Source organism: Vitis vinifera, chromosome 17 (assembly GCF_030704535.1).
Source record: "Vitis vinifera cultivar Pinot Noir 40024 chromosome 17, ASM3070453v1".
In the NCBI taxonomy this organism is placed as follows: Eukaryota; Viridiplantae; Streptophyta; class Magnoliopsida; order Vitales; family Vitaceae; genus Vitis; species Vitis vinifera.
Window position 1 is genome coordinate 2,113,715 of NC_081821.1, and position 27,357 is coordinate 2,141,071.

The 27,357-nt window shown below is 31.1% G+C and overlaps 3 protein-coding genes across 3 annotated transcripts; 1 reads left to right on the top strand and 2 right to left on the bottom strand.

Moving 5' to 3' along the window:
- Positions 1 to 612: 612 nt before the first annotated feature.
- Positions 613 to 5,230, bottom strand: LOC100254209 (uncharacterized). The gene is made up of 8 exons (XM_002279042.5): positions 4,858 to 5,230; positions 4,506 to 4,749; positions 4,077 to 4,257; positions 1,548 to 1,618; positions 1,385 to 1,462; positions 1,138 to 1,225; positions 967 to 1,022; positions 613 to 855 (listed from the first exon to the last, which is right to left on the bottom strand). Exons 1-8 carry the CDS (start codon positions 4,921 to 4,923, stop codon positions 779 to 781), a joined length of 861 nt encoding a protein of 286 aa, XP_002279078.1. The 5' UTR covers positions 4,924 to 5,230; the 3' UTR covers positions 613 to 778.
- A 2,254-nt stretch (positions 5,231 to 7,484) lies between these two features.
- LOC100242429 (nudix hydrolase 18, mitochondrial) lies at positions 7,485 to 9,343 on the bottom strand. The gene is made up of 5 exons (XM_002282905.5): positions 9,050 to 9,343; positions 8,513 to 8,624; positions 8,338 to 8,421; positions 8,018 to 8,146; positions 7,485 to 7,906 (listed from the first exon to the last, which is right to left on the bottom strand). The coding sequence occupies exons 1-5, from the start codon at positions 9,238 to 9,240 to the stop codon at positions 7,781 to 7,783; spliced, it is 642 nt and encodes a 213-aa protein (XP_002282941.1). The 5' UTR covers positions 9,241 to 9,343; the 3' UTR covers positions 7,485 to 7,780.
- Positions 9,344 to 20,990: 11,647 nt separating this feature from the next.
- Positions 20,991 to 27,014, top strand: LOC100247561 (deoxyhypusine synthase). Its single transcript, XM_002282885.5, has 7 exons — positions 20,991 to 21,290; positions 21,422 to 21,589; positions 22,894 to 23,112; positions 23,779 to 23,865; positions 25,919 to 26,024; positions 26,111 to 26,346; positions 26,520 to 27,014. Exons 1-7 carry the CDS (start codon positions 21,096 to 21,098, stop codon positions 26,595 to 26,597), a joined length of 1,089 nt encoding a protein of 362 aa, XP_002282921.1. The 5' UTR covers positions 20,991 to 21,095; the 3' UTR covers positions 26,598 to 27,014.
- Positions 27,015 to 27,357: the final 343 nt, after the last annotated feature.

Sequence of the window (27,357 nt, forward strand, 5' to 3'; positions counted from 1 at the left end):
CCTTGTTAAATCTAACAAACCAAACATGACTTAAAAAAATATATAGCAATGGATGGAAAGATTGAATTAAAGAGCACAATGTCACAACCTGTTCAAATGACCCTCCCTTAAACTTATACAAAGGAGTACAAAAGTTTCTGAACCTCTTCGAGTCATCTACACTTAGCTACTAGTGGAGGAACGTGAAAGCTTTTAAAGGAGCCTAGAGATGTCCACACATCTCTACATGAGGATGGGAGGCAACCAAAGAGCGTGGGGCATTTTATTATTTTAAAGTGTTCCAAAGTCATCTTGTACATACTACAAGATAGAGTGAAACATTTACGAGTTATAAAGAGTTTCACAACTGCTTAGAAATAGGAGGTGGTCTCATCTAGCTAAGTCACCTAGTATGTTGAGAGTTTCTAGCCTTGTAAAGTATTCCTTATGCAATATAAAGCTTTCTTTTTGAAAGTGTTGCCTTCATTGGCCTAACTAGTTAAGTGGATGGAAAAGACAGACTTAGCAATATCAAGCACCTTAACTTGTTGTCTACATGAGCTTAGAAAAGGCCTAAGCCCATGGCAATAAGCTACCAAGATAAGAGCCAGTTTAAACAAAAGCATCAAAAACTTACAATGAAGCATCAATCAATTCTACTAACCTTCAAATTTTGTACACAAGGCATCACCATTACCAATTAATTCTACATGGGATTGGAGTTAGAAGTTAGAACCACTTAGTTTAGCATCATTACATTGACTTCCAAAGTACATCTACATTTTCAGCATGAATCCCCTCATCTTCTTCTGTTCTGTGTCTGTTGGAGCTCATCCATGATGAGATGTGCCACTGATTTATATCCCATTTCCCGAGCTTTGAATCCAATGACATATAAACAGTATTGGTTAACAATGAAAATGGATTCGAATCATGTACACAGCAAAAACAAACACTAGCATTTAGACAAATAGAGTTGAGACAAACCTCTGAATATTGCTATCCCAGTTGGAGCCATCCTTCTCTTCTTTAGGCAGAATGAACTATCAATAAAAAAGGAAGAAAAAGAATGAGATCTTCCAATTAGTTCTGAAAAAGAAACTGCATCCAGCCATTTTTTTTTGATAGGTCAGCATCCAGCCATTCCATCCACAATACCTGTTACATATCCACTTCGGGTTTATTCCTTTTTCTTCTATGCAATGTGGGCACATCCAGTTTTTGTTTGCTCTCACCTCATCCATTTCTACAAGGGAATCATATTAAAAAGCTTCAGAATGGCTCCGTCTTTATTATTTTGTAAATGAAAGTGATTCTTCTGAAAAAAAAAATGACACATTTTTTCGCCCCAAAACATATTCATTGAAACTAAAAGATGTTGGTCATGAGTATACTTGAAACTTACCTTCACCATATCTAACTTTGAGACAGGCACGGCAAAGAACACCATTGCTAGAATGACAAACTGAACAATCCGTCTTTCCTGCTTGGTAAATGTTCAATTAAAAAAAAATGTTAAAACATTGAAGTAAATTCAGGATGCACAAAGGATTATCATAGAAACTAACCTATACATGGCTCATCTATGTCAAGATTACCGCATCTCTTGCAACCTTCTTCACCGCATAACTTCTTTTGCCTGCATTTTGTGTTCCCCCAAAAAAATAAAAAATAAAAAATAAATCCTTTCATATTTGAAAGACTACACTTTAAATCTTACAGATGCTGTGCTGAGCCTTAAATGGATGTAACAATATGTGCAGACCACAAAAGTTTAAGCCTTGCAACTAACATTCATTCTAGTTTTTTTAAGAAAAAATGCACAAAAATACAGACACAGAATTCTCAAAGCTTAGCTTAACCATCCAAAAACTGACCCAAAAATTTAACCAGCCAAAAGCTGACCCAAAAACCTTAATGCTTAAATGAATTTCTTGTGGATAAAGAACATTTTTAGCAATGAGTTTTGTGCAAGACAGGAATTACATGCGAACAACAAATGGGTTATCAAGTAAGTATTATTGGAAGAGAGAAAGCAATGCTACACCATCCTGCTTGGCCTCTTCCATGACTCCTGGTATATCCGTGCAACTGAAGCTTTCTAGTCAATATCTGCATGATGTAATATGCTGAAACAGTTCAATGCTCTTTTGGAAACTGGTGCTTGGTCCACATTACCTGCTCACCCAACATGAATGTAATTGGGTGCAAATGGGTATAGTAGGGTAACAAAAGATGTTGCAACTTTAGTGAGGCGTCTTGTCTTCTAAATTCCCCCGTCTCTTGATTATGCTTTCTCATGATGGTATGATTTATACAACCGTTACCTATCTGAAGAAGCCTATTGACAACAGGTAGTTTTATTCATCCAGATAAGTATATCCATGTTATTGGGCTACACAAGGTCCTATTTAGGTTCAAACAGTCTGCGAGCATGGTATGCCAGTTCAAATCATTCTTCCTGCATTACCAGCAGTGATACTGATACTTCTTCCAGCAACTAACACTCCTCATTAGGGAGTTCAAACTTATAAATATTTTGGAAATACCTTCTACCGAAAAAGAAATCAACTAGGCACTGATCAGCTTGTTCTCTCTCTATCTTCTCAGTTTGTTGTTAAAGATCCTGCAGCTTTAGACTTCTTTTTGGGCATCAAATTAACCCGCAAATCCAACACAATCATGCTCAGTCAAAAATATGCTTTATATCTAAGTGAGCATAACATTATGATCAAAGTAAAGCCTCTTAAAACCCAACATCTACTGAATCCAAACTCTCTCACCATGGTAGTAAACTGCTTGTGCATGCAACACATTATCCTAGTGTCTTGTCTGGATCTCTGCTATACTGTCAATCAGGTTTGTTTTTGAATGAAAACATATACTCTCCCTGAAGCTGTCAACAGAATCTTAAGATGTGTAAAAGGCAGTATGAATTATGTTATCAGATTTTGAACGATTCTTCTTTGTTTGCACACCCAGATGCAGATAGGGTTAGGTCTTGTGATTATTAGAGATCCTCAATTTGTAGTTGCATCTTTTTGGGGTTCAGACATAACTAATGGTACTAAAAAACAGCCCACAGTTCATCAAACCACTATGGAAGCCAAATATGCTGCCATTAAAATTATCACTACTGGTCCAAATTATCTTTGTCATTAGCCTCTTCTATTATGTGACCATATCAGTGCCATTATAATCCAGTTATGGCCCCTGTGGCCTGTCTCAGGCGGAAATGGGTCAGGATGGGGAGGCGTGTTCTAGACCCTATCCCAAATAGGCTTCAAAGTTCAAAAACAAAATCATATAATTAAGTTGAGCATTTGGACATGGAACATAATAAAGGTAAAGGCCTTAGACATTAGAATGAGGATAAACAATCTTACGTTGCCTTGAGTAAGAACTGTAAGACAAAAACAGAAGTGTAAAGCATACAATGAAAGGAGCATAAGCTATCACCCCATTAGGCTATTTAAAGAGATATTTTGGCTTAAGTAAATATGGTCATAGGATTGGAATAGCTCATAGTATAGATAGGTTGGCCCTTACTTCATTCCTTAGTCAGGAATGGCGGGCAGGGTAATAAATTACAATCACAATAGTTGAAGGGAAAACATTATAAGATGAGAGGGGTAAGACTCATTCTACCCAAGTATTTATGACCTAGTGTATCTGATTCATGTCTCAGATTTGAAGGGGACAGTTTTTCTCATTGAAGATACAAGAAATTGGATGTATAGGGCCTGCTGTGACTGCTTGGCCCATCTCCCACATTGTGCCCAATGAAAAGATACAAGAAATTAGATGATCAGTGAATTTGGTTTTGGACCATGTCCCTCATTATGCTCATGATTGGATGGAGGACCATGTGATGTATAGTGAATTCTTTGAAGGATTATCTTTAATCTCTTTTTTACTTTCATTCTTTTTTCATCAATGATCAAATGTCTTATCCATCCATTTATACAACCCTAGCTAGAAAAATCAAATTATATATTATGTGAAAATCCTACATATGCATCAGATTTAGATCACTTCCTACATTTAGATCACTCATTCAGAAATCAAAAAACAAAGTGTTAGAAGTATAACAAAACCTGCAGAAGTGGCAGCAGATTCCGAAAACAGGGCTATAAACACTTCCCCTGTTCTTGCTATTGCAACGCTGGATCATAATGTCAGGCGACAACTGAGCCTGCAAAGCCGTAACTTTCACCAAAGGCATATTTGCAGGTCTGGTCTCTTCCTCTCTATTCTTCTTTGAAACACCCACTTTCCCTAATTGCATTCAGGGAAAGAAAATCGTCACTAGGGAAGATTTAAGGCAACAAAAAGGAAAAAGTAATTGGAAATCAACAACCCTCCTTTTTGGTTGCCAAGAAAAACAATGAAAGGAAAAGAAAGTTATGTTTCTTGCTTTCCAAGTGATAGAAAGCCCAATAACAAATTGACGGCAACAGTTTTCGCTTTCCTTTCCCACATTTTCTCATCAACCAAATGCACAAAGAGAAACACGAAAGCAAAACCTTGTGGCAACGATATCGGGTCCCGGGGTATTCCTCTCAACCGATTGGACCGGCGCAAGGAGTCGTGGCCGGAAGGAGACTCAGTGGTTGAAGCCTTCGTTAATCGACTGGACCGACGCAAAGGCATGCCACTGTAGTAAATTTTGGGTGCTTTTCTCACATGGGATTTGACAGATTTCGCGGATGAAGCAACAGCTCGGAGATCAGCGAGGGTTTTGTTCAATCCCAGGGAGGCCAATTTCGCCTAATTCATCAGAAACAATACAAATATGAAAGAGAGATTCATAGAAACCTTCAACTTGTTCAAGTGAATCTCAACCAAATGAAAGAGAGAATTTGAGAAAAAATCTACCTGGTTCTCCAAGATTCGAGCAATCCTGATTTCTTCATAATCGATTTTTGCGCTGAGCCTTCCCATTTTTTCTCAGCTTCCACCACTGTCGTCAGAAGTTTTTGTGGGGTTTTTCTTCGTCCTGTGTGATGAACAAGGACAGACCACGGTTTTGACTAATCGCGTTTTCCACTAAACTCTGCATTCTTATTGGTCTGTCATGAAACAGCAAATAGAAAAGGCGGCTACCTTTTGAATCTTTCTAACGGTCGGTTGGGGTTTTCTAGCGTCACATGTTCCATTACCTATTTATGATAACAGTAAAGCATTTTGGATGAAGAGAAAAGGTATTCAAAGATTTGATTAGACTGTCTTCCCTCTGAATCACAGTCAATATAAGGACCTGATTGGATGAGTTCTAGATTTGTTCAGATAAGAAAGAAAAGATCTAGATTCTTTAATAAGAGGACTCCACACACATGGATGATGAGATGTGCTGATTCGCGAGTGGGGTACAATGGATGAATTAAGAGGTAGGAGGGTTGGAGAAAAAAAAAATTATAAAAAGAGAAAATAGTAGATAATATTTTATGAGAAATAAAAAATTCTTTTCTTCTCTTCCTTCTTCCAAATGATAACTATGTAGGGTTTTTTATAAACATGAATTGAATCATAACTAACTAAATCGATTTAGTATGACCAATGAAATGATACAATGTGTGTCAACTGATAACATCTTGTCATATGAGACAATTGTACAAAACAATCTTAGAAGGGATCATGAAATCCAATAAGTGGAGATAAGGAAGAGACATATCACCATCCATTCCAACATGTTGGGAACAAGTGTCCTTTCATCAAATCTAAATCTAAGTAGGACTCACAAATCATGTATGATTATAACAATGGTTTAATTTACTTATACTTTATTTAAATTTTATTTATTTGTATTTAAGTATAATTTTTTAATATTTTTACCTTTATTTCTCTGTATCATTATTTAACCATTCAAGTCATAATATGCATGTCAACGACTTACATTAAAAATTTGGTACATATAAATTCAATAACTCAAGATCTGATTGGTAACAATTTAAAAATAATTTTCTATTTTTCATAAATGTTTTCTAAAAAACAATTTGTCAAAAATATATTAAAATGATTGTTTTTTTAAATCAAAATTAAACCGTTTTCAATTTGTTTTTTCAAAACATTTTACATAGCAATTAAAAAGAGGAAAAATATTTTGAAAATTTTCACATCAACATATAAACAAACATTACCTTCACGAGAGTCAATTAAGAAAGTGTTTTGAAAATTTAATTGAGGATTGCTTTTAAAAACTATTCTCAAATACAATTTTTTTAAGAATTGGTTGCTTTATCAAGGGTGATTCTTTGCATGTGGTTAGGCATGATAGCATGACCCTCTTGAGGCCATGTTATGGTGTAAATTGGTTTAGAATCTTGTCTGCAGTTCCACCAACAAAACCCCCATCTCACCTGCAGTGTCTCCCTCCCCTCTTGATTTGGGGCATGTCCTTTTCCAAGATCCTGCTTTTTCCTTCACAACTTTACTTAACGGATTTCCCACAGGGAGAATAGGAGAAGGGAAAGAAAAAGGAATAGCCCTTTTTATTTATTTTTAAATGTAATGCAAATTTAAAAAGTTAATATATATTTTATTATTTATTATTATTATTATTATTATTATTTTATATTAAGAGGAATAACATTGGAGAAATTTTGATGATCACACTAAGAAGAATGGTCTTGATTCAAATGTAGTTAAATTTTTTCTTAATGAGTTATAAATTCAACAATAGATGTGGAAAGCCAATAAAAGGAATTGCAAAAATTAAATAGCTATTAATTTAAAATAGTCCAATAATTGTAATTTCTACATTTTAAAAATGATTTATTTTCTTGTGTACTTATCTCCATTCCTAATTCTTATTTCTTTAACTTTTATTAATCATATCTCATATTCTAGATGTGAAAATTTTAATATTATGTTTGGTTCCAAAAAATTTAAGGAAAAATATAAGAGAAAGAAAATAAAAAAGAAAAGCAAAAAAAAAAAAATTGAATAAAAATAAAAAATAAATTTAAAGTTAATAAATTATTTTTATATGTAACTTTAAATTTATTTTATTTATTTTAATTTTTTGATATAAAAATTAAATAATTATATAAATTTTCAATTAATTTTAATTATATTTATTATTTTAAACTATTTTAATGAAAATAAATATGAGAAAATTATTTTCTTTAATACTTTTTTCTCTAATACTTTCCAAAACCAGACATAACCTAATATTTTTTCAAGAATCAAATTACTTTCTATTTTTCAAAACAAATTAAATAAAAATAATAGCAAGCTTTCAATTAATGATCCTATACTCCTTGCTCTCTAGTGAATAGTATTGAATTAGTAATTTTTCTAAAAGCTTAACCTTGAGAAATAGGGGAAATATTATCCTAAATCAAGTTTTGATGCCATATTTGAACTACCAAAGATTTGGACTCGATATATATATATATATATATATATATATATATATATATATATATATATGCTCCTTAGTAAATAGACAATTATCTCACAACTTCACCCAAAGAAATCAAGGGACAACACATGTACCCCAATTGATTGAATGAAAGAATTAAATTGAATTATAATTAATTGAATGAACAAATGAAAAAATGAAAGAAATTCTAACATCTACATCTTCTGCATCTATCTAGCCTTTGAATCACTGAATTGGGGTCCTCACGCCCAAATTTTCATTCAGGCTTCCCCACACTGGTGGATGCAACAATGCAAGCTCTCTTCCACTTCAAGTGTTTCTTGCCTCTGAGCCATCATCATTTTCTTGGCAAACAAATACTCTTGCCATGCTTCATTTCTCCATGTCTGAGTCAAGAAGGCTGTGAATAATGTTCTATGGGCTTGGAGTTTCATCTTCAACCCCCTTTTCTTGACCATTCATGAGTCTCTGAATTAGTATATCCAGGGCTTCCTTCATCCACCAATGCTGGCACACTTCTCTGGCTTCTGATGCAGCCATCTACATGAATCATTTCAAAGCAAAACTTTAGATTTTCAAATACCCAAAAATTCTACAACAAATCTGAATCAACCCACTACTGCAAGCTATTATACATAAATTTATGCATACCCATCTTCTTTGCCTAACATTTTTCTCAGGCCAGAAGTCTAGTTGCTCCTTCACAAGCAAAGGAAACATGTATCCTTCATCAAATGTGCCCCGGCTCTTGCTCTTGAAGCTCCATTTTCCCAATTTACACTGAAAATTATACAACAAACACCCAAGTTTAGATCAAGAAATATCAAATTTAAAGTAAAATACTAAAATCTCAATGAAATGAAGGCTCATTTCTCTGATTTGATTGCATTTAGTCTTCAATCAACTATATCCATTTTTCACTTGATGTTCTATTTACTGTTCAATTGATGTTTGAGTTTTCAGATGCTCACCCCCACATTTCCAAGCACACCGGCTTCTTCTAGGGTCTCTCTTGTTGCAGCCTCTTCTATTGATTCATCAATTTCCCAACCTCCCTGCATTTGAGGGGAAGTTTACATATCAATTGTTGGTGGAAAGGAGATGAGATACAACAAAATTTGGTGATTTATAGGGGTTGGAAAGTACCTTTGGGAATAGCATCCCTTTGCCCTTTTGTGAACTGACCACAAGGACTTCTAATTCTTCAATGGGGGCTCCATCTGATTCTTTGTCTGTTTTGTATCTGTATGGAATGCATCTGCAAAAATTCAACATAGAAAAAGAGGGGGAATCAGAATCAAAAGTCAAACTCAAAAGAAAGAATAAAATTATGGGGAAGAAAAAAGGGAAAATAGATGGGGAAACAAAACCCATATGCAAATCCTCCATTGTTTTTAATGAAAAAAGGGAAGAAGAAAGGGTTTTAAACTTTCTTTTATTCTCCTTCACTTTCTAGAGGAAAATTTCTCCATAAATGAAAAAAGAAAATCCCATCAAAATCACCAAAAATGACCCAACTGAAAAAAGATTTCAAAATAAAAAATATCAATCCATTTAACAAAAACCCATCTCGAAGTGTCCAAATCAAAACCACAATTCCCCAAAAAGGAGAAGAGGAAAAAGAAAAAGAAAAATCCCAAAAAGCAAAAAGAGAGAAAGAAAAGGGAGAAAGTTGAAACCCACCCTACGACTTGGCGGCAACCTTGATTGTAACGCTGGAACTGCCTTCCAGTCCGGGAAACAATAGAAACCATCTTTTGGTTTTTCAATTTCCCAGGAGTATTTGGAAGGAAAATGGGTGAGAAAATGAAGGAAAGTTTTGAGATGAGAATTGTAATAAGACAGTTATCCCAAAACCTGAAAAAGATTTTCATCCCAAATCCTATATTTGGATTGTGATCGAAGACACAGCGCAAGTGCCTTGTGATAAAGATCAGTTTCTCCTCTGCTGGCCTATAAATAGAGAAGGATTTTGGATTTTCAGAACTGCAACGCGGAAAAGGAACTTTATTTTATCCTCTCTCACATCACCGCCTTTTTACCATCCACGCGCAATTAATAAATATTTATTTTGTGAATTATACAATTAATAAAAATAATAATAATTATTATTTTATGATTTAATTCATATTAAATAATATAATATGGAAGCCCTTATAATTTAGACATAAATTATAAACATTTAAAGTAATTTACACAAAATTAGCTCTTAAAAAACCATAAGAAATGAAAATAATTTTAAAAATTAACTTTTTTTTTCAATGCTTTATATTTTTAAAATAAAAAATAAAAAAGTTTTATATTTTTAAAAATAAAAAATAATTTTCGAAAGTAAAAAATATTTTAAAAATAACCCATTTTTAAAAATATATATTTTTTAAAAAATTATTTGACATTAAAATGATGTGAGACAAATTTTTTAAACAGCCTTAATTTTGTTTTGCTCTAGATGGTGGAGGGAGGAAACAGATGGGAAGATGATGATTGGAGGTAAAGACCGAAGGCAGTGTACGTGACGGGGACGCGTGGGGTGTACTCGGTTTGTGTGAAACATGACTGGACACGACACGGTTTCAACCCTAACGACCACCATCCCTTTTTAACTCTCATTTGGAAATTGGAATTTCTCTGGCACCACCCTCGCTCTCTTTGAATTTTTTTGACTGAGTTTTCTATCTACCCAAGTCTTCAATTTAATATTACATCTTTTTTTCTTCGTTTCTTCTTGGACCAAAAAAGAAAAAACTATCTCATTGTAAATGAGCTGGTTGACAACTCGACATGAGATCAGCCAAGTTGATTTTTTATTTTTTTTTATAATTTATGATGAAAAAAAATTTAAATTAAATTATTCTTATTTAATTATATATATAACAAAGGCAAGGTGAGTTGGTCGGGTTGAAAAAGAAAATTTCTAAACCCATCTACAAGTCATATTCCTTAACCCTATACTTTATAACATGATTTATTCGTATTTTGAAGAAATACAAAAAATTATGACTTTATTTGAAAAGTGTTTTTTAAAAACGATTTTAAAAAATGATTTTAGAGAATAATTTCTAAAAGTTGATCCATGATGTTTAATATAACAAAAATCTATTTAAAATTTGAAATGTTGTTAACATATTTTTAATGTTTTTAAATATATTTTAAAAATAATTTTTATTTGTAATACCTTATTTTTAATTCTTCTTCATATTTATATAATTATTTTTTAAAATAAATCTTGAAAAAAATGAAAATAATTAAAACATTTTTTTTTAAAATAAAAAACTAATTAAATTAGGTTTATGGCTTTACCTAAAAATAATAAAATCACATAAAAGTAGATTTTATTTAAATAAAATATCATATTATCATTGTTATTATTTAAAAAAAAAATCACTTTCCAACTAAATCCTTCATTATTTTTCACATTTTGTTTCCATTATTTTCAAAAAGGAAAATGAAGGATTACATGATGAGTAAGATAAAATTAGGTCACTAAATGAACAATGAACATTTGGGTGGGGGGCTATCTCCATCAAACAACAACCCATGAAGGGCCAATGGCTTTTAGAGGCATAGGATTTGATACATATATATGAATCAATAAAGTTAAAAAACATGTAGCCCACTTGCATGGAACTTTTTATGGATGATGTTTGCAAACCACATCACCAAGGCTGAATTGACAATTCAACAAGTCCAATTTCATATTGGGGAGACCAAAGGGGAGTAACAATAACTCCATTACTAGTCATGTCAACATGGGTCAAGTCGCCAACTCCAAACCAAATATGCTAAAACGCGCATGTTAGGTGTCATATGAGACAAGGATTTAAGCCATTCCCGGCTTAAGACCTCTTCAAACCCCTAAATTCATTCACTTATTTTAATTATTTATTTCTTTTTTTAATAAAATATCATAATATAAAATAATTAAGGTGGGGCTTTTAGACTCCAAGTTCTAACCCTTGCCTTCCCTTTCAATTTACAATTGGTTTGAAAGGAGGAAGAAGACAAGAAAGAGGAAGGTATAAATGAAAAGAGATACATTTAGGGATCGAGTCAAGAAAGAATGGATAAATTTAAGATTTGTATTTGGGTTTTGCTATATTATTGAATCGATATCTATCGAAAAGTAGGATTAATCATAATATATTAAATCATTATTTATTAAAAAATGGAACCGAACAAATTTAACTATTCTAATTTTTTCTTAAAGGGTTGAGGAGGTATTTATTGAAAAATGGAACCAATCAAATTTAATAATTCTAATTCTTTCTCGAAGGGTTGAAAAGTTCCAAGATATATGTAAGGAAATATGTCATGTTTATACCATCTACATGGTCACTTTATCATACTCATATTTTATTTGTTTGTATTTTTATATTTTGATTCTACTTGTTTATAATTAGATACTTTATCATACTCATTTTTTATTTGTTTGTACTTTTATATTTTGATTCTACTTGTTTATATTTTTATCCAATTGACTTAAATTTTATGGAACACATTTCATAGTCAAGATAGAAAGTTTGATATATATACATATTATGTCTGTATCTTAGGTCACACGACTTTGTACCCACATATCATTTGTTTATATTTTTATACTTTAGTTTCATTTGTTTATATTTTTATTTAATGGTCTAAATTTTATCATATATATTTAACGGTTTGATATGAAAAGTTCTAAATAGGTACTAATTCAATATCTTACCATTTTTCACACATACACACACATATATATATATATATGAACCGTAGAAACTAAAATCATTTTTTATCATATTAGTCATAATATAGTAAATCACCGATTAACAAAAAATGGAATTGGTCAACTTTAATTATTCTCTCTTAAAGGGCTAAGGAGTTCTATGATATATGTGAGGAAATGTGTCATGTTTACACCTTAGTGTGTCATGACTTTATACTCGTATTTTATTTGTTTATGCTTTTGCATATTGATTCCACTTGTTTATTTTTATCCAATTTACCTAAATTTTATGGAACACTATGGACCCCATATTTTGCACGATGTGTTCCCACTTGATAGCGAAACTCGCTTTTTTTATTTATTGAAAATTTGATTTTTTTGAAAAAAAAAAAACTTGGAGTGTTATTTTTGTTTTATTTTTTTAAGGGAAAAAAAATAAAAAGGAAAAACCTCTAAGTGACTCCTGAAAAATAGGTCTATGAAAAATCGAGTCTAGGTCCGAAAATCAGGTTACTTATTGGGAAGGTACGATTGTGAGCCGTAACACCCTTCTAAGCCCGTGTTTGTACAACCTCTACTAAACGAATTAAAGGAATTGTAGCAATTAATTAATTAATTATGGATATTAAGAAAAATAATTAATGTATAAATCATGATGAAAATCAATATAAATAAAAATAATGATGAAATCTAATTACAAAAATACACGAAATGAATGACAAAAGAATTATGCAAAATGATTTATTGAACTAAATATATATATATATATATATATATATATATATATATATATTTAAAAAAATAGTTTTCAATAAATTTCAAAGGATTTTATTAAAAATGATTTTGAATTAATGATTTCAATTTAGTTACTTACAAAAAAAAGAATCAATTTATTTTCTCAATTTCATTTGTATTCAATTTAAAAAAAAAAAAAACTATTTACACTTATTGTATCAAAAGAATTTATTACAAAATTTCAATTTGGGTACAAAAATTATTTTTACTTACTTTTACTATAAAGTAATGAATTTTTACAATTTTATTTACAAAATTATTTTTGATTCATTTTCATTAAAAAAAAAAAAAAGTGATTTATGTAAATTATTTAAAAAGTCATAACTTTATTTGTAAAAGAAATTTTAATTAAAAAAAATAAAAAATAAAATCCTCTATTTATAAAAAAGTACTTTTAATCCCATTTTAATTAAGCAAAAAAATTCATTAAAAAAACATTTTTTGGACAAACTATTGCTCGTGTTAAAAGCAAAGAGCATCATAAATGAAGATTGAGAGTGTATTGTATCATGTTTGTTAGGCAATAATTCCCATTGAATCAGTCAACCACCCAATTCACCACCTAACTAGCCATTAGTGTTATATACATCAAACAGATGCATGTTTCAGGCTAAACAACCTGACTAGTTGATCATCTAATCGATTGCTTGATCAACTGATCATGCTATGATGCGAATTTTTTTAGGTTGTAGTCTTGTAGAAAATGGGCAACATGCCGACCACTTGGTTGGCTGGCCTAAGTTGCTGCAACCAAAGCCTCATACTCTTAAAAAGGCCTAAGCTAATTACATTCCTACACTTCTATGTTTAAGTCATTTTTTTTAAATCCCTTAAGTCCAAAAATCTTTCAAGAATGTCATGGTTTTAAAAAAAATGGAATAAAAAAATAGGCCACTTATTCACTTAAACTATCATCAAAATTCAATTGATTATCTTAAAAAAAAAAATCGTGGAATAACAAAAAAGGCCACTTATTCCAATTTAATTATGACATCTCTCTCTCTCTCTCTCTCTCTCTCTATATATATATATATATATATATATATATATAATGTGAAAAATCTATTATTTTGTAAATTATGTTGGAAATTTTTAGAAGTTGATAAAAAGTTATGAAATTGATGTATTTACCCTCATTAGTTATCATTAATATTTATTATCATTGATTTTAATTAATATTTGTTTTTATTAAATTTATATAGTAAACATCCAAAATGGTAGATATATAAGGTAACCTTAAAATATTTATTATAGAAAATGAGTGCTAAATATGATATCATTATAAGATGTAGATAAATAAGACAAAAAATATTTGAAATTCATAATAAGCTAACTATTTTGATTTAATATTTAAAGTTATTTTTAATTTTAGGTTGTGATATTAAGTTATTTTACCAAATATGTTTAATATACTTAATAACTTAAATTAAGTTACTAAGTTACTTTAAGACATTAACTTAGGGATTATATGGTAAAATTTAATACTTATTGGTTAAATTATACTTAAGTTGTTGAGTTAAAATTTACTACTTAATTTTTACTTTTAAATATTAAGGTTGTTTGATAAAATTAATTTAAAGTTTATTTTAAATCATCAAATTGATATATTTATCCTCATAAATTATAATTAAGGTAAAAGAGGTTGAATAACAATATCGTGGAGTAATAAAAGAAATTGTTGAGGTAATTAGGGTAAATAAGGATAAAAACGTAAAATAAATATATGAATTTAAGAATAAATTAATTGTTTTTAAGTTTTACTATTAAATTATTTTACTAAATTTATTTAATAACTTAAATTATGTTATTAAATCACTTTAAGTAAGCTCGTTTACCAAACATTCACTTAATTTACCCAAGTTGATTATTTAACTTTCAATGCGTGTTGGAGTATTGTTATGAAAATTGAGAACACATAATCTAGGGCTATCACCTTTTAAGTATCTTATCTATGCTATTTTGAATAAGCCCTTTAGTTGATTTGACTATGTGCGGTAGTGACTAGCTAGCATTATTATTTTGTGTTCCGTTCTTGAATTTAATTTTTTATATTATCCCAATTTCATCATATCATATCTTACAAGATGTGCTCCAAGTCATTTTGTTGAAACTTGACTATATGGTGTTAGGGTGATGAAAAATAGTTGCCCACTAGGCCACTCATGATCATGGACTCTTCATCCATCAATCTAATTTTAAACATGTTTCACATTTTTCACAATTTTGTTTCATTAGAAAAAAAAAAATAGCTTGTGGAAATTATGGAAATATATATGTTGATATGTGAGCCATGATGTAATAATTTAGTTTTTTATATATAAAAATTAAATAATTTAAAAATACATAAAATTAATTATATATATATATATTTCATAATAAAAATAAATAAGAGAAATTGTTTTTTAATGTTTTTTATTTCCTTCATTTGAGGGTAAAATGTGCTTCATCTAAAATGAGAAATGGTATTAAAATGGATAAGCCACAAAATGTTCTTCAATTATTATTATTTAATTACTTTTAAACAATTCTCTCCAACTAATCCAAATTTTCTTATTAATTTTTTTTTTCTTTTATTGAAATTTAAATCTAAAGAACTTGTGGGTTTTTGTAATGATAAAATAAAAAATAAAAAACCGATTAATGTTGTAAAATAAAATAATAAGGAGAAGAAAAGACGAGACAATAAACAAAGTATTCAAAGAAAAGTATAATAGAATATAAGAAGAGAATTATATGAATTTTCATTAGAGGTATCTCCCTTGGATGATCATCCACAAGTTCCCATAATTCGATAAATTCTCATATTTTATGACACTCCCCCTTGGATAATTATAAGAATATGCCTCATTAAAACCTTATAATGAAAAAACCTATAGAAAAAACCTTAGTGAAGGAAAAAGAGTACAATGTTCTTTTTCATTACTACAACTGCCTCGTTAAAAACCTTACCAGTAAAACCCAATAGGATAAAACTTGGACGAAGGAAAAAATAGTGCAATGTAGTGATATTCTAATCAATTAGCTCCCCTTCGTGTTGACATAATTATATTTTCTCTAATAGCACAACATAGAGATCTTTGAATCGGTGTATTCCAATGAGTTTCTTGAGTATTGCAATTGACAATGCCTTTATGAATAGATTTACTAATTGTTACTTGATTTTATTTGTTGAATAACAATTTTATCACTCTTCTAGAATTAATGAAAGTATAAGACTTAGACAATATATGCTTAATTCTATCACATTTAATGTATCATTCTTTAATTTGTGAAATGCATGCAACATTATTAACTTGATAGCATTACATTTGATGGAGGGTAGTCCGCATGTTTCCATTACTTGCTTGATTGATCTCTACGATATTGTCATACCACCATATATAAATACATACCTTATTTGAGGTTGAGCTTTGTGGGGGTCTGAAAGATAGTCAACATCTACATATTCAAGCAATTAAAATTTTGATTATTCAAAATAACATAGACCCATGTTATTGTAGTCAATTATGAAAATATCGGTAATCACGGATATATCGGTACTTCGATTTTACGGATATATAGGAGATATATCGACGGATATTTTGGAAAAAAATATTGGTAAGCTTAAAATTATTAAAAACTCATGAAAATGTAAGGAAAACCTCATAATAATATAATTAGAAGTATAATAGACATTTTAAAGTTATTTTATTGAAAATTTTGATATATGTATAACATGATTTATCATATTTGATAATAATATTGTATGCATCGATAAAAATATGAATTTTATAAGTATATATTTATTATTAAATTACACCTAATATTATGATATTTGATTATAATATGTCTAATTTTAAAATATATATTAATATTAAAATATGATCCATTTAATTCAATTGTATTAAACAATATAAAATAAATTATGATATATATATATAATTTTTTTAATATTTAATTAATTATTAATGATATTAAAAACATTATAAAGAAAATTATATAATTTTTATATTTTTGGTAATTAATTAAAATATTTTGCATTTAATTATAAAATAATTATAATTAATTTGCTCTTTAAAATATTCTTTTAATATTTTCTTTATATAATGAGTTTAAGTATATATAAATTTAGTGCACATTATATATCAGATGGCAAGTTAGCCTAGATGGCAAGAGGGTGAACCCAAATCCCCTTAGAAGCAAAATGGGGGCACACTAGCATCACTGTAGCGCGTTTGACTTTTGTTGACCCGTGTCCATGAAATATTGTGTATCGCGACATTGTAGTACATGATTGGTACACCACTAACACTGTAATATGGTACTTTTGGACCAGTAGTTTTTCATTATTTTTTTTAGGACAGAAAATGTCGTTTTTCACTTCAAGTGAATGAACTATCATCAGAGAACTTAATGGATGTGATTTATCCATATGAAAGTGTTTCAAGACTTTCTTTGTACATGTTGACTAATAAACTAATATTTCATTTGAAAAATACTCAATCTGTAGGCCAAGGAAAAAAAATTTGTTTTCCAGGATCTTTCATTTCAAATTTACTTTTCAAATAGTCAACTATTTTTTTAAGTTCTTCAAGAGTTCCGACAAAATTCATTGTTCCACATATACTATAATAATTACAAATATTCAACATAATGAATATGCATAGACAAATAAGGTAATACATACAAACTTCTCACTTAAAATATTCATTGAAGTGATTGTACGACATGTATTTGGATTGCTTGATATAAGGATCTTTGTAACTTAATTGAGTATATGCTACAACGTTTTGAATTAGTTGCTTCAGGCATTTGAAATCCTTCAGGGATTTTCATATATATATGTCATTATCTAAATATCCATGTAAATATGCAGTAACGGCATCCATGAAACGCAAATCCAGTCCTTGTAAGATTGTTAAAAAATTTAGATATCTAAATATGATTGCATCCATCATGGGAAAACATGTTTCCTTGTAGTCAATACTAAGGGTCTCCAAAAAGCCCGTGGCCCGCGGCCCGCTTTAGGCCCGGCCCAAGCCTGGCCTTAGGCCCGCGGCCCGGCCCAGCCCGTAGGCCCGCCCCTTTAATTTTTTTTTAAAAAATAATATACTTTATTTTATATATATATAACTAACTCAATTAATAAGTATAAAAGGAATGTAGTTCAGTTGGTTAGAACCTTAAAATTTAAGCATGAGGGGAGGGGTTCGAAGCCCCCCCTCTCCCTTCCTTTTTTTGAAAGCCATTAAGGCTTATTTCAAAAAGCCCGCGGCCCGGCTCGCCCCCCAGCCCACCAGCCCGCTAGCCCGCGGGCTCATAGGCCGGGCCGTGGGCCTAGCATTTTAGCATGGCCCGGCCCGCCCGTTGGAGACCCCTAGTCAATACTAGGTTTCTGCGGGAAACTTTGAGCTATGAGTCACGTTTTATATCTCGTGATTTCATTTTTCTCATTGCATTTTCTTATAAATAATAATTTATATCCAACAAGTTTGACAACTTTAGGCGTTTAGACTACAAGTCCAAATACTTTTCATTTTTCTAATGATCTAATTTTTTCGGGATATATTCTTTCCATTTTAGCAAATTTTTTCTATGTTGACATTCATTCATAGTTTCTACTTTGGGATCCTCATCATTTTTTATGATGTCAATAGCTATTTGGAAACAAAATATATTGTCAATGACAAGAGTATTTCAATCCTATTTTTCTCCATATATAAGTAAATAATTGAAGTCTCATCAATATTAAGTACTTGTACATTTTAAAGAGCTAATTGTAAAATATATGCCTCTCATAGGGCTACTTGTTTAAATTGTACCTCTTCAGGTGTTACTTGAGACTGATCAGTCATTTTAATAACTCACTTTATATGCAACTTCTTCAAGAATGCCACATTTCATATATATTTCCTTGTGTTTTCCTCTTCTAGGGAATGTGTTTGCCTTTTCAGGGTCTACCATGTTTCAAGCATGCCTTAGACTCATTATTTAATTGTCATTTAGGGACATCAACTCATTATTTAACTGTCATTCAGGGACATCAACTCATTATTTAATCGTCTTTTAGGGACATCAACGCATTATTTAATTGTCCTTCAGGGACATCAATTCATATTGGAATATTCTAGGTTAATGAAAATGATTTTTGTCACTTTCTTTGCATCAATGAAAACATTTGGTAGTTGATTTGCAAGTTATTGCAAATAAATAATCTTTTAAACTTCTAGTTCACATTGATTAGTATGAGGATCAAGATAAGTCAAAGTCAATGCATTCCAAATAATTTCACGTTGTTATTCTAGAATTGGCTCTTCTCCCCCTAACGGCGAGAAAATTGTCTCATTAAAATGATAATCTGCACAACATGTCATTCTACCTTTTAAGCGTATAGGTAGACTAGTCACTAAATAAAAACTTCTGGTTTTATAATGTACATCCATATGACCTTTCACCCTAGGGGACCAAGTTGGTTTTACAAGATTCTTCTGGATCTAACATCGTATAAAATGTCATTCACATGAAATCAAATACTATTAGTGATGTAGTATAGGCTTTTCTGAAGTCTTTAATCAGATTTCTATCACCTGGTATGGTATTAATATTGTCTATCATCAATGTTGTGTAATTAATGAGACAAGAGTTTTATCAACAAGTTATAAAACATTGTCATAAAGACCTAACCTTTAGAAAGTTGAATAAATATTATCATAGAGAAATAGTTAAAATTAATTGAAAAATATTAGTCATTGATGATGATTTAACTTAATAAGTTGTGTAAAAATAATGAAAGTAACAAATATGAAGTTTTGCAAGGTTTGACATTATCTGAAAACTATGTATATAGAATAATATTAATAAAAAAATATTTCAATTATTATAATAAACTATTAATAAAATGCTTTAACAATATTTCAAGTAAATAATATCTAAAAATATAATAACCTAAAATTTATCAATTATAAATATGGTAAAAATGTATAAATATAAAATAGGAATTAAAATCTAATATATATTTCCTTTTCATATCTTTGGGCTATGATTATTTTATCATAGCAAAAATGTGCAAATTAATACATAACTTCAGACTATGAATTATTTTATGTAAATTTGTACATAGTTTCGGGCTATGAACTTTCATTATGTAGATTTGTACATAGCTTCAAGTTACAAACATTTATTTATTTATTTTATAGTTTCTGATTATATAATATTGTTTAGTATAACTTCTAATTATATCGTATAATTAAAAATAAATAATTAGAGATTATATACATAACTTTTGGTCATGTATTTGTAATTTTATAATATTCCCTATAACTTTTGGTTATAGGGATTACACATTTTTCATAACTTTTAGTTATGAATTTACCTTATAATTTATAATTTATCTCATGACTTCTGGTTATAGAAATTGTACATATTTATGTATTCAAATAAAATAAGTGAAAATAGAGAGTCAAAGATAATAAAGTAGAAAATCATGATATAAGTTTATCACAATCTTTTTTATGAGAAAGAAGAGAGAAGAGTCTTTCTATTTTTCTGAAAAGAAGAGTCTTTCAGAGAAAATAACGTCTTTTTATTTATTTGAATAGAGAAAAATATTTATATTTCTTTTGTAGAGACTATTAATGTTGATAATGTGTTATAAAATAAAAAAATAAGGAGAGACGAGAGAATAACAAAAAGATTCAAAGAAAAATAGAATAGAATGTAGGAAGAAAACGACATGAATTTTCATTAAAAGTATTTTCCTGAGTTACAAAAAGATATACATCAATATGGATGATCATCCATAAATTCATAATTTGATAAATTCTCATATTTTATAACAATTAAAAATATAATTAAAAGTTCAAATTTTAAAAATGATTAAAAATATAATCAAAACTTAAGATATAAAAATAAAAAATAATAATTAAAAATATAACTAAAGCTTAAAATATAAAAATAAAATATTGATTTTAACAAAAAAATTAATCTCAAAGATGAAAACTCTATCACTCAAAATATTTCAATTGTTTTCTTATTTGAAAACTAAAATTTAAATATATAAGATTTTAGTAAACTGCATCCTTTCTTCACTTTTTTTTTAATTAATTAATTAATTTATAAACTTAGCATCTTAATTTTGTATATCATGTGGTTTTTAATATCCCTCCAAAATCTCTTAAACCCTAACTTCACTCCTTCTGTCTTTTAGCTGCTGCTCGTGCGTTGGATCTTGGGTAGCAGCTGAAGACGAAAGCAATGGAAGAGAATTTCCTATCATCTGTACGATCGGTAGTCTTCAAAGAATCAAATTCCCTGGAAGGGGTACGCACTAAGATCGAGGGCTATGATTTCAATGCAGGCGTTGATTATTCTCAGCTTCTCAAATCCATGGTCTCCACCGGCTTCCAAGCCTCCAATCTCGGCGACGCCATCCAAGTCGTTAATCAAATGGTTAGTTTTTCACTTAAAACACTTAAAACTACTCAACTAATTGGGGGTTGGATTGATTTTATTTGATTTTTCTTCTATGGTCTGTATTTTTTTTTTTTTTTTTTGTTAATTTTTTTGTTAATGGGGTGAAGCTAGACTGGAGGCTTTCTGATGAGAGTCCGGCGGAGGATTGCAGCGAGGAGGAGAGGGATGAAAAGTATAGAAAATCGGTGAAGTGCAAAGTGTTTCTGGGTTTCACTTCCAATCTGATTTCGTCGGGTGTGAGAGATACAGTGCGATATCTTACTGAGCATCATATGGTGAGTTTTGCTTTGGAGATGGCTTTCCAGAAAGGATGTGATTTTTGTGACTTTCTATGTTTGATTCTAGAACATTTATCAAAAGATAAAGACTTCATCTTTTGTGTATATATACTGTAAATAATGTAGAGGCGAAAATGGGCATTAGTTTTAATAGTTTATATGAATGAATTGTGCTCAAATAATTGGCATCTCAAATAAGTTTTGCTTCTTATGGGCTTGCAGTATCATATTTTTCCAGTGAAAGAGGCACCTTGGCTTTGATTTATGGTTTGCAATCTTTTTAGGTTAATCTCAAATGTTTTAAGGTGCTAATTTTGAATGTTTTTCATAATACTGGGGCACGAGCTCACACAAGATAATGGGATGTTAGGGAACCTCTATCCTGTACTAAAGACTAAGTCGACTCACTGATGAGCTCTATATAAGAATGGGCTATTAGGCTATGTTTGGTCCCAGAAAATTTGAGGGAAAATACGAGGGAAAGAAAATAGAGATGAAAAGTAGAAAAAGTGAAAGAAAATAAAAAATAGATAGAAAGTCAATAAATTATTTTAGGTACCTCTTCAAACTTATTTCACTTATTTTCCTCCATTGTATAAAGATTACATAATTTCAAAATGCATAAATTTCTAATTAATTATAAATATATTTGGCTTTCTTTCGTATTTGTCATGGTGAAACCAAACACGAGAAAACAATTTTTCTTAGCATTTTTTTCTTTCCTTGGTACTTTCCGACAACCAAACATAGCTTTAAGGAACTTTGAGTCAGTAAAAGAACACAGAGCAAAGACCAAGCCAATGCACCGATCACAAAGTTGTCTTGGTTTACGGTTGTGAGTTGGAGAACACCCAGGACACCTTAAAGTAAGAGGTTAAAAATAAGGCTTTCCTACGTCAATTCCTTTGGAAGAAATTGGATAAGGCTTTTACTCGCTTTGACATTATTTAATCTAAATTTAATTCTTAGTATTGCAACTCTTCATCAATATGGCTTCTAGGTCATGACGCATGAAAGGTTTTTGGCAGTTTGCTGTCATATTATTACATTTTTGCTTTGTTTTCAACTCCATTACTTGAACTTCAGGATTGTTACTTTTAATATAACTGCAGGTTAATTGTTCGTTGTTAATGTTGGACTTTGTGGATTGATTATCTATGTAGACCGTGGTTGCTGTTTTTTCTGCCTCCATGCCGTTCGTTTGGCCTTTTGGCTTCTTCATATACATCATGTGTACCTTCATGCTTTTCTTTTGTTGATAGTACAACCTTTACTTATATATTAAAAAAAAAACATTTCAGGTTGATGTGGTGGTTACAACAGCTGGTGGCATAGAAGAGGATCTTATTAAATGCCTTGCACCCACATACAAAGGTGATTTTTATCTATCCGGTACTCATTTACGCTCAAAAGGATTGAACCGCATTGGTAACTTGTTGGTTCCCAATGACAACTACTGCAAATTTGAGGATTGGATTATTCCGATCTTTGACCAGATGTTGAAGGAGCAAACTTCGGAGGTATTTCAATTTTCCTTTTATCATGATTCTATGAATACTTAGTGGTTGTTGTCTTGTCATAAATACTCTTCTTGTTAGAATTGGTTTTCCATCTAGTCAGCTTGTTGTTACATGGTTTTAGTACATCCCTGATATGTACCCTTGAACTTTAATTGTCATATCTTTAACCATGCTTTGAAAGAAGTCATAGGATACCTATCATGTTATATTAGATGTTAATATACTATGTTTTATAAAAGGAATATGATGACTTATCAAAAAAATAAATAAAAATAAAAGGAATATGATGACTCATGATGTTTTCTTCTTGATGTATACAAGTTCTGTTGAACCGTATCATTTTAGCTTTACATTATCTTACTTGAGTTTGCTTGAGGTTACTTGCGCTCATATTAGTAGCATATTTAAGCATTGCTCGGCTGCACATGAATCTTGAATATTTAACCTTGAGTTTGCTTGAGTCTCTCATTCTCTCTTTCATTGTTTTTAATGTTCACTTTATTTGTGACTGGAGCCAGTTGATCAACCTGTTTGTTAGTAACTGGTTCACTCTGCTGGTCTTGTCCAAGTTTGACAACATTGCAATGAAGAGATCCCCCTGAGTCATGCAGTGCTCTAGAACATTGCCCTGTCTTCCATCTTACATTTTTTCTGTTTGTTTTACAGAATGTATTGTGGACACCTTCTAAGGTAATTGCTCGCTTGGGAAAAGAAATCAATAATGAGAGTTCATACCTTTATTGGGCATACAAGGTAAATGTTTACCAGGTTGAGCTTAATTTTATGCACACAAGTCGAATTTATTTTTTTATTCTATTGATAGACAAACAAAAAATAGGTATTGATAAAAAGTCTAGCAAAAAGTGTACCCCAAGTATAGCATTTGCAATGGACGTTGAACAACAAAGAAACAAGAAGAGAGAAATGACAAAAACAACTCCCTCCCCCTACTTATAGTCCAACCAATCAACCAAAACTGCAATACACAAGCCAGAATTTACCCTCCATGGTATATAAAGTGATCCATACCTTCAATGTGAATTTAAGACAAGTGTTTAAACATGTCAAGCTTAATTTTTATAGACAAGCATAAATTTTTCTTACAATATGGATTAGTTACATTGCTATGGTGCAGTCATGATTATCTTGTTCTCAATTTTTTTTTTCTTTTTTTTTTATTAGTATTATTAATGAAAGTTTTTTAGTGATATACATTTCTTCTGCATGCTATGGTAATGTTACATATAATGATGGTTTTGTACTTAGTGGATGGGAACTGCGATATTAGGTGATTTTTGTTCCCTAGGTGGAATTGTGGATCCAATTCCTAGCTAGAAATTCAGAATGTTGTAAGACCAATGGCATTCTTATGTCAAATTCTTACTTTCATCATGATATAACTTTGAATTAATCGGAAAGAAAGCAAAGTTCTCAAGCACCTCAAAATTTTCATTTGAAACTTGGCTCATAATATGGGAAAGGAAAGGAAAAGAAAGGTGTTTAAATAGTGGAGTTTACTGGTATGATCTCACATGGAGGAAAAGTTCCTGACAGTATATATGTAGTGGGCTTCTCTCTACTGTATTTACCTGTTTTAAAGTCCTGAGGATATCAATCCATAATGCATAATATCTATATGAGAGGGAAGGATCAGCAAGCTTAAAACCACATGCATTTGCCAAACTGTTATATAAAACCTCACTTGGAATCTCAGAGACCCCATTTACAGCATGCAAGCTACCAACCGGTAAAGGGATGACGTCCACTATATCTTTTGCAGGAGCCTTATGGGGAAATGTTGAACTTTCTTCTAGAAATTTGACATAATTGTGAGATGTTGGCTGGCCATGAATCCACTGAGACAAATACAGAGCATTCGGAGGGTTCTCATTCTTTCCAGACCCCCCGGTAAAGTGATGGCTAGGATCATCTTTTGGTACATAAGATGCATCATTAATACTCCCACCAAAAGAAAATGACATCAACTGCAGAGGATTCTCATGCCCACTTTGTTCTTCCATATTACCCATGGCAAAAGCATCTCATGCCCACTTTGAAGATTCTGAATTAGCGGATCAAGCTATTTTACGGTCTTTTTTGTACATGTTCTCAGATTGGGTTAGGGTGCATGTAAATTGTGCTTCATGGTCCATTTTCGATTTCATTGATTGGTTGGGTTGTAAGTAAGGGTTTTTTTTGTTTTTTCTCTCCCTTTGGCCCAGTTGTCTTGTATACTCCGTGTATACTGTCAGGTGTACTTTAGGCTTTCTAATACAATTGCTTTTACTTATCAAAAAAAAAAAAAAAAATCTATATGAGAGGGAGTAGATTATTAGAAACACTATGAGAGTTGAACCTTGAACTCAGTATGGGATGTGGAGTGACTGTTCTGATTAGCACGACAATCTCATCAGAACACAATGTGGACTTTGTGCCTGTGTTGGGGGCAAGTTATTTCAATATCACAGATAAGTTCCTGATATATAGTAAGATTCTTTTAACTATGTGGACTTTTTCTAAAAATCAAGCTTTCCTTGACCCAACACGGACAATATCAATATCTACATGGGAAATTAATGTGTTTGAATTGTTCTATCAAAAAATATCTACACAGGAGGGATTGAGCCATTACATTACCAGAAAAAAGTTCTAAAGAGCTACATTCAGACGGTTTTATAGAAATATACCTCCTCAATAGTTATGTATCCTGTTGTCTCTTTTCAGAATGCTATTCCTTTCTAACTTTAACTTGATAAACACCTAGTTTACGCCATATTTATGATATTCTTTTGGTTACACTTTTCAGAACAATATTCCAGTCTTCTGCCCGGGTTTAACCGATGGCTCATTAGGGGACATGTTATACTTCCATTCCTTCCGCAATCCTGGTCTGATCATTGACATAGTGCAAGGTAACCGTTTCCTCTGTCTATGTCCTTGCTGACCAATATATAACTGCTTTGGCACATGAAACTACAATTGGTCACTCTTTGAACAGATATTAGGGCCATGAATGGTGAAGCTGTCCATGCAAATCCTAGAAAGACTGGAATGATAATTCTTGGAGGGGGCATGCCCAAGCATCACATTTGTAATGCCAATATGATGCGTAATGGTGCTGATTATGCTGTCTTCATCAACACAGCACAAGAGTTTGATGGAAGTGATTCTGGAGCTCGCCCTGATGAGGCTGTGTCATGGGGGAAAATACGGGGTTCTGCCATGACTGTTAAGGTTTAAACTCATTTATCCCTTGTTTTTGCTTTATCAAATAACCTTCTGTTTCCTTGCATTTACCAGTTGTATTGTTCTGGTCTCAGATAATTCCTCATATACTCTTTAATCAGACATAAGAGGAAAAACTATGGTTCTGATTCTTTTTCCTGTTTTTGGATGGTTTCAACCAGGTACATTGTGATGCAACTATTGCTTTTCCCCTTCTGGTTGCAGAAACATTTGCTGCAAAGATAAGCAAGCCTCTCTGAAATGAAACCCAATACGGATTTTTGCTGGAGTATAGATTCAGTTTAACATAACAGCAAGCTATCACTAAACACGCCAAAGCAGTTAAAACTGGTTGGTGCTGTAACTTGCATCACAATTGTCATGATTTATTGTGTGGAACTCTTTCTAATCTTCTTCCAGATTAGCCTCTTCTGGATTTTCTCCAGGTGAAGGCAATCTTTCAGGAGTCATTTTTATCATAATTACTCTCAGAAGAAGCCTTAGCATTCATTGAATCAGCATATTATTGTGTGTATTAATAGAATATAAGAAGATTAGTGTCTAACAGTTAGGTTCTGTTTGGGGGCATAGATTCATTTTCCCCACTTCATTATATCATCCATCCTTTGCAGTATGGGATCCAACCCATGGCTGAAAGCACCACTTTCACTTTTCAATTATGCAAGTGTTGATATAATCCCTGCATTTTTCTTTTTGGTTTACCTATCTAATTTCAATTTTATATCCTAATATAAAATCCTAAGTCGAGATATGTGATTATGGATCATGATTATATGAAGGTAAAAATCAACCTCTTGATGAAAGGGACAATGGAAGTGGACAATGCCCACCCCATTTTAATATTTTAATAAATGAAACAAATTAATGTTGTTAGATGTCGAGATCAAGATTTATAGTAATAATGTTTGTTAGGTTAGATTGATAACTCAAACTTTATAGCCAATCTTTACCTAGTCAAAGTGACATTTACACGACCCTTACCTAACTAGTGCTTGTGTC

Coding starts and splice junctions, on each gene's coding strand:
- LOC100254209 (XM_002279042.5), bottom strand. CDS start 4,923: ATGGGAAGGCTCAGCGCAAAAATCGATTATGAAGAAATCAGGATTGCT. Junction 4,750..4,857: donor CTCGAATCTTGGAGAACCAG/GTAGATTTTTTC, acceptor CTGATGAATTAG/GCGAAATTGGCCTCCCTGGG. Junction 1,463..1,547: donor CATAGATGAGCCATGTATAG/GTTAGTTTCTAT, acceptor TTTACCAAGCAG/GAAAGACGGATTGTTCAGTT.
- LOC100242429 (XM_002282905.5), bottom strand. CDS start 9,240: ATGAAAATCTTTTTCAGGTTTTGGGATAACTGTCTTATTACAATTCTC. Junction 8,625..9,049: donor GGTTGCCGCCAAGTCGTAGG/GTGGGTTTCAAC, acceptor GAATTTTTGCAG/ATGCATTCCATACAGATACA. Junction 8,422..8,512: donor AAGGGATGCTATTCCCAAAG/GTACTTTCCAAC, acceptor CCTCAAATGCAG/GGAGGTTGGGAAATTGATGA.
- LOC100247561 (XM_002282885.5), top strand. CDS start 21,096: ATGGAAGAGAATTTCCTATCATCTGTACGATCGGTAGTCTTCAAAGAA. Junction 23,113..23,778: donor TGAAGGAGCAAACTTCGGAG/GTATTTCAATTT, acceptor TTTGTTTTACAG/AATGTATTGTGGACACCTTC. Junction 26,025..26,110: donor GATCATTGACATAGTGCAAG/GTAACCGTTTCC, acceptor CTCTTTGAACAG/ATATTAGGGCCATGAATGGT.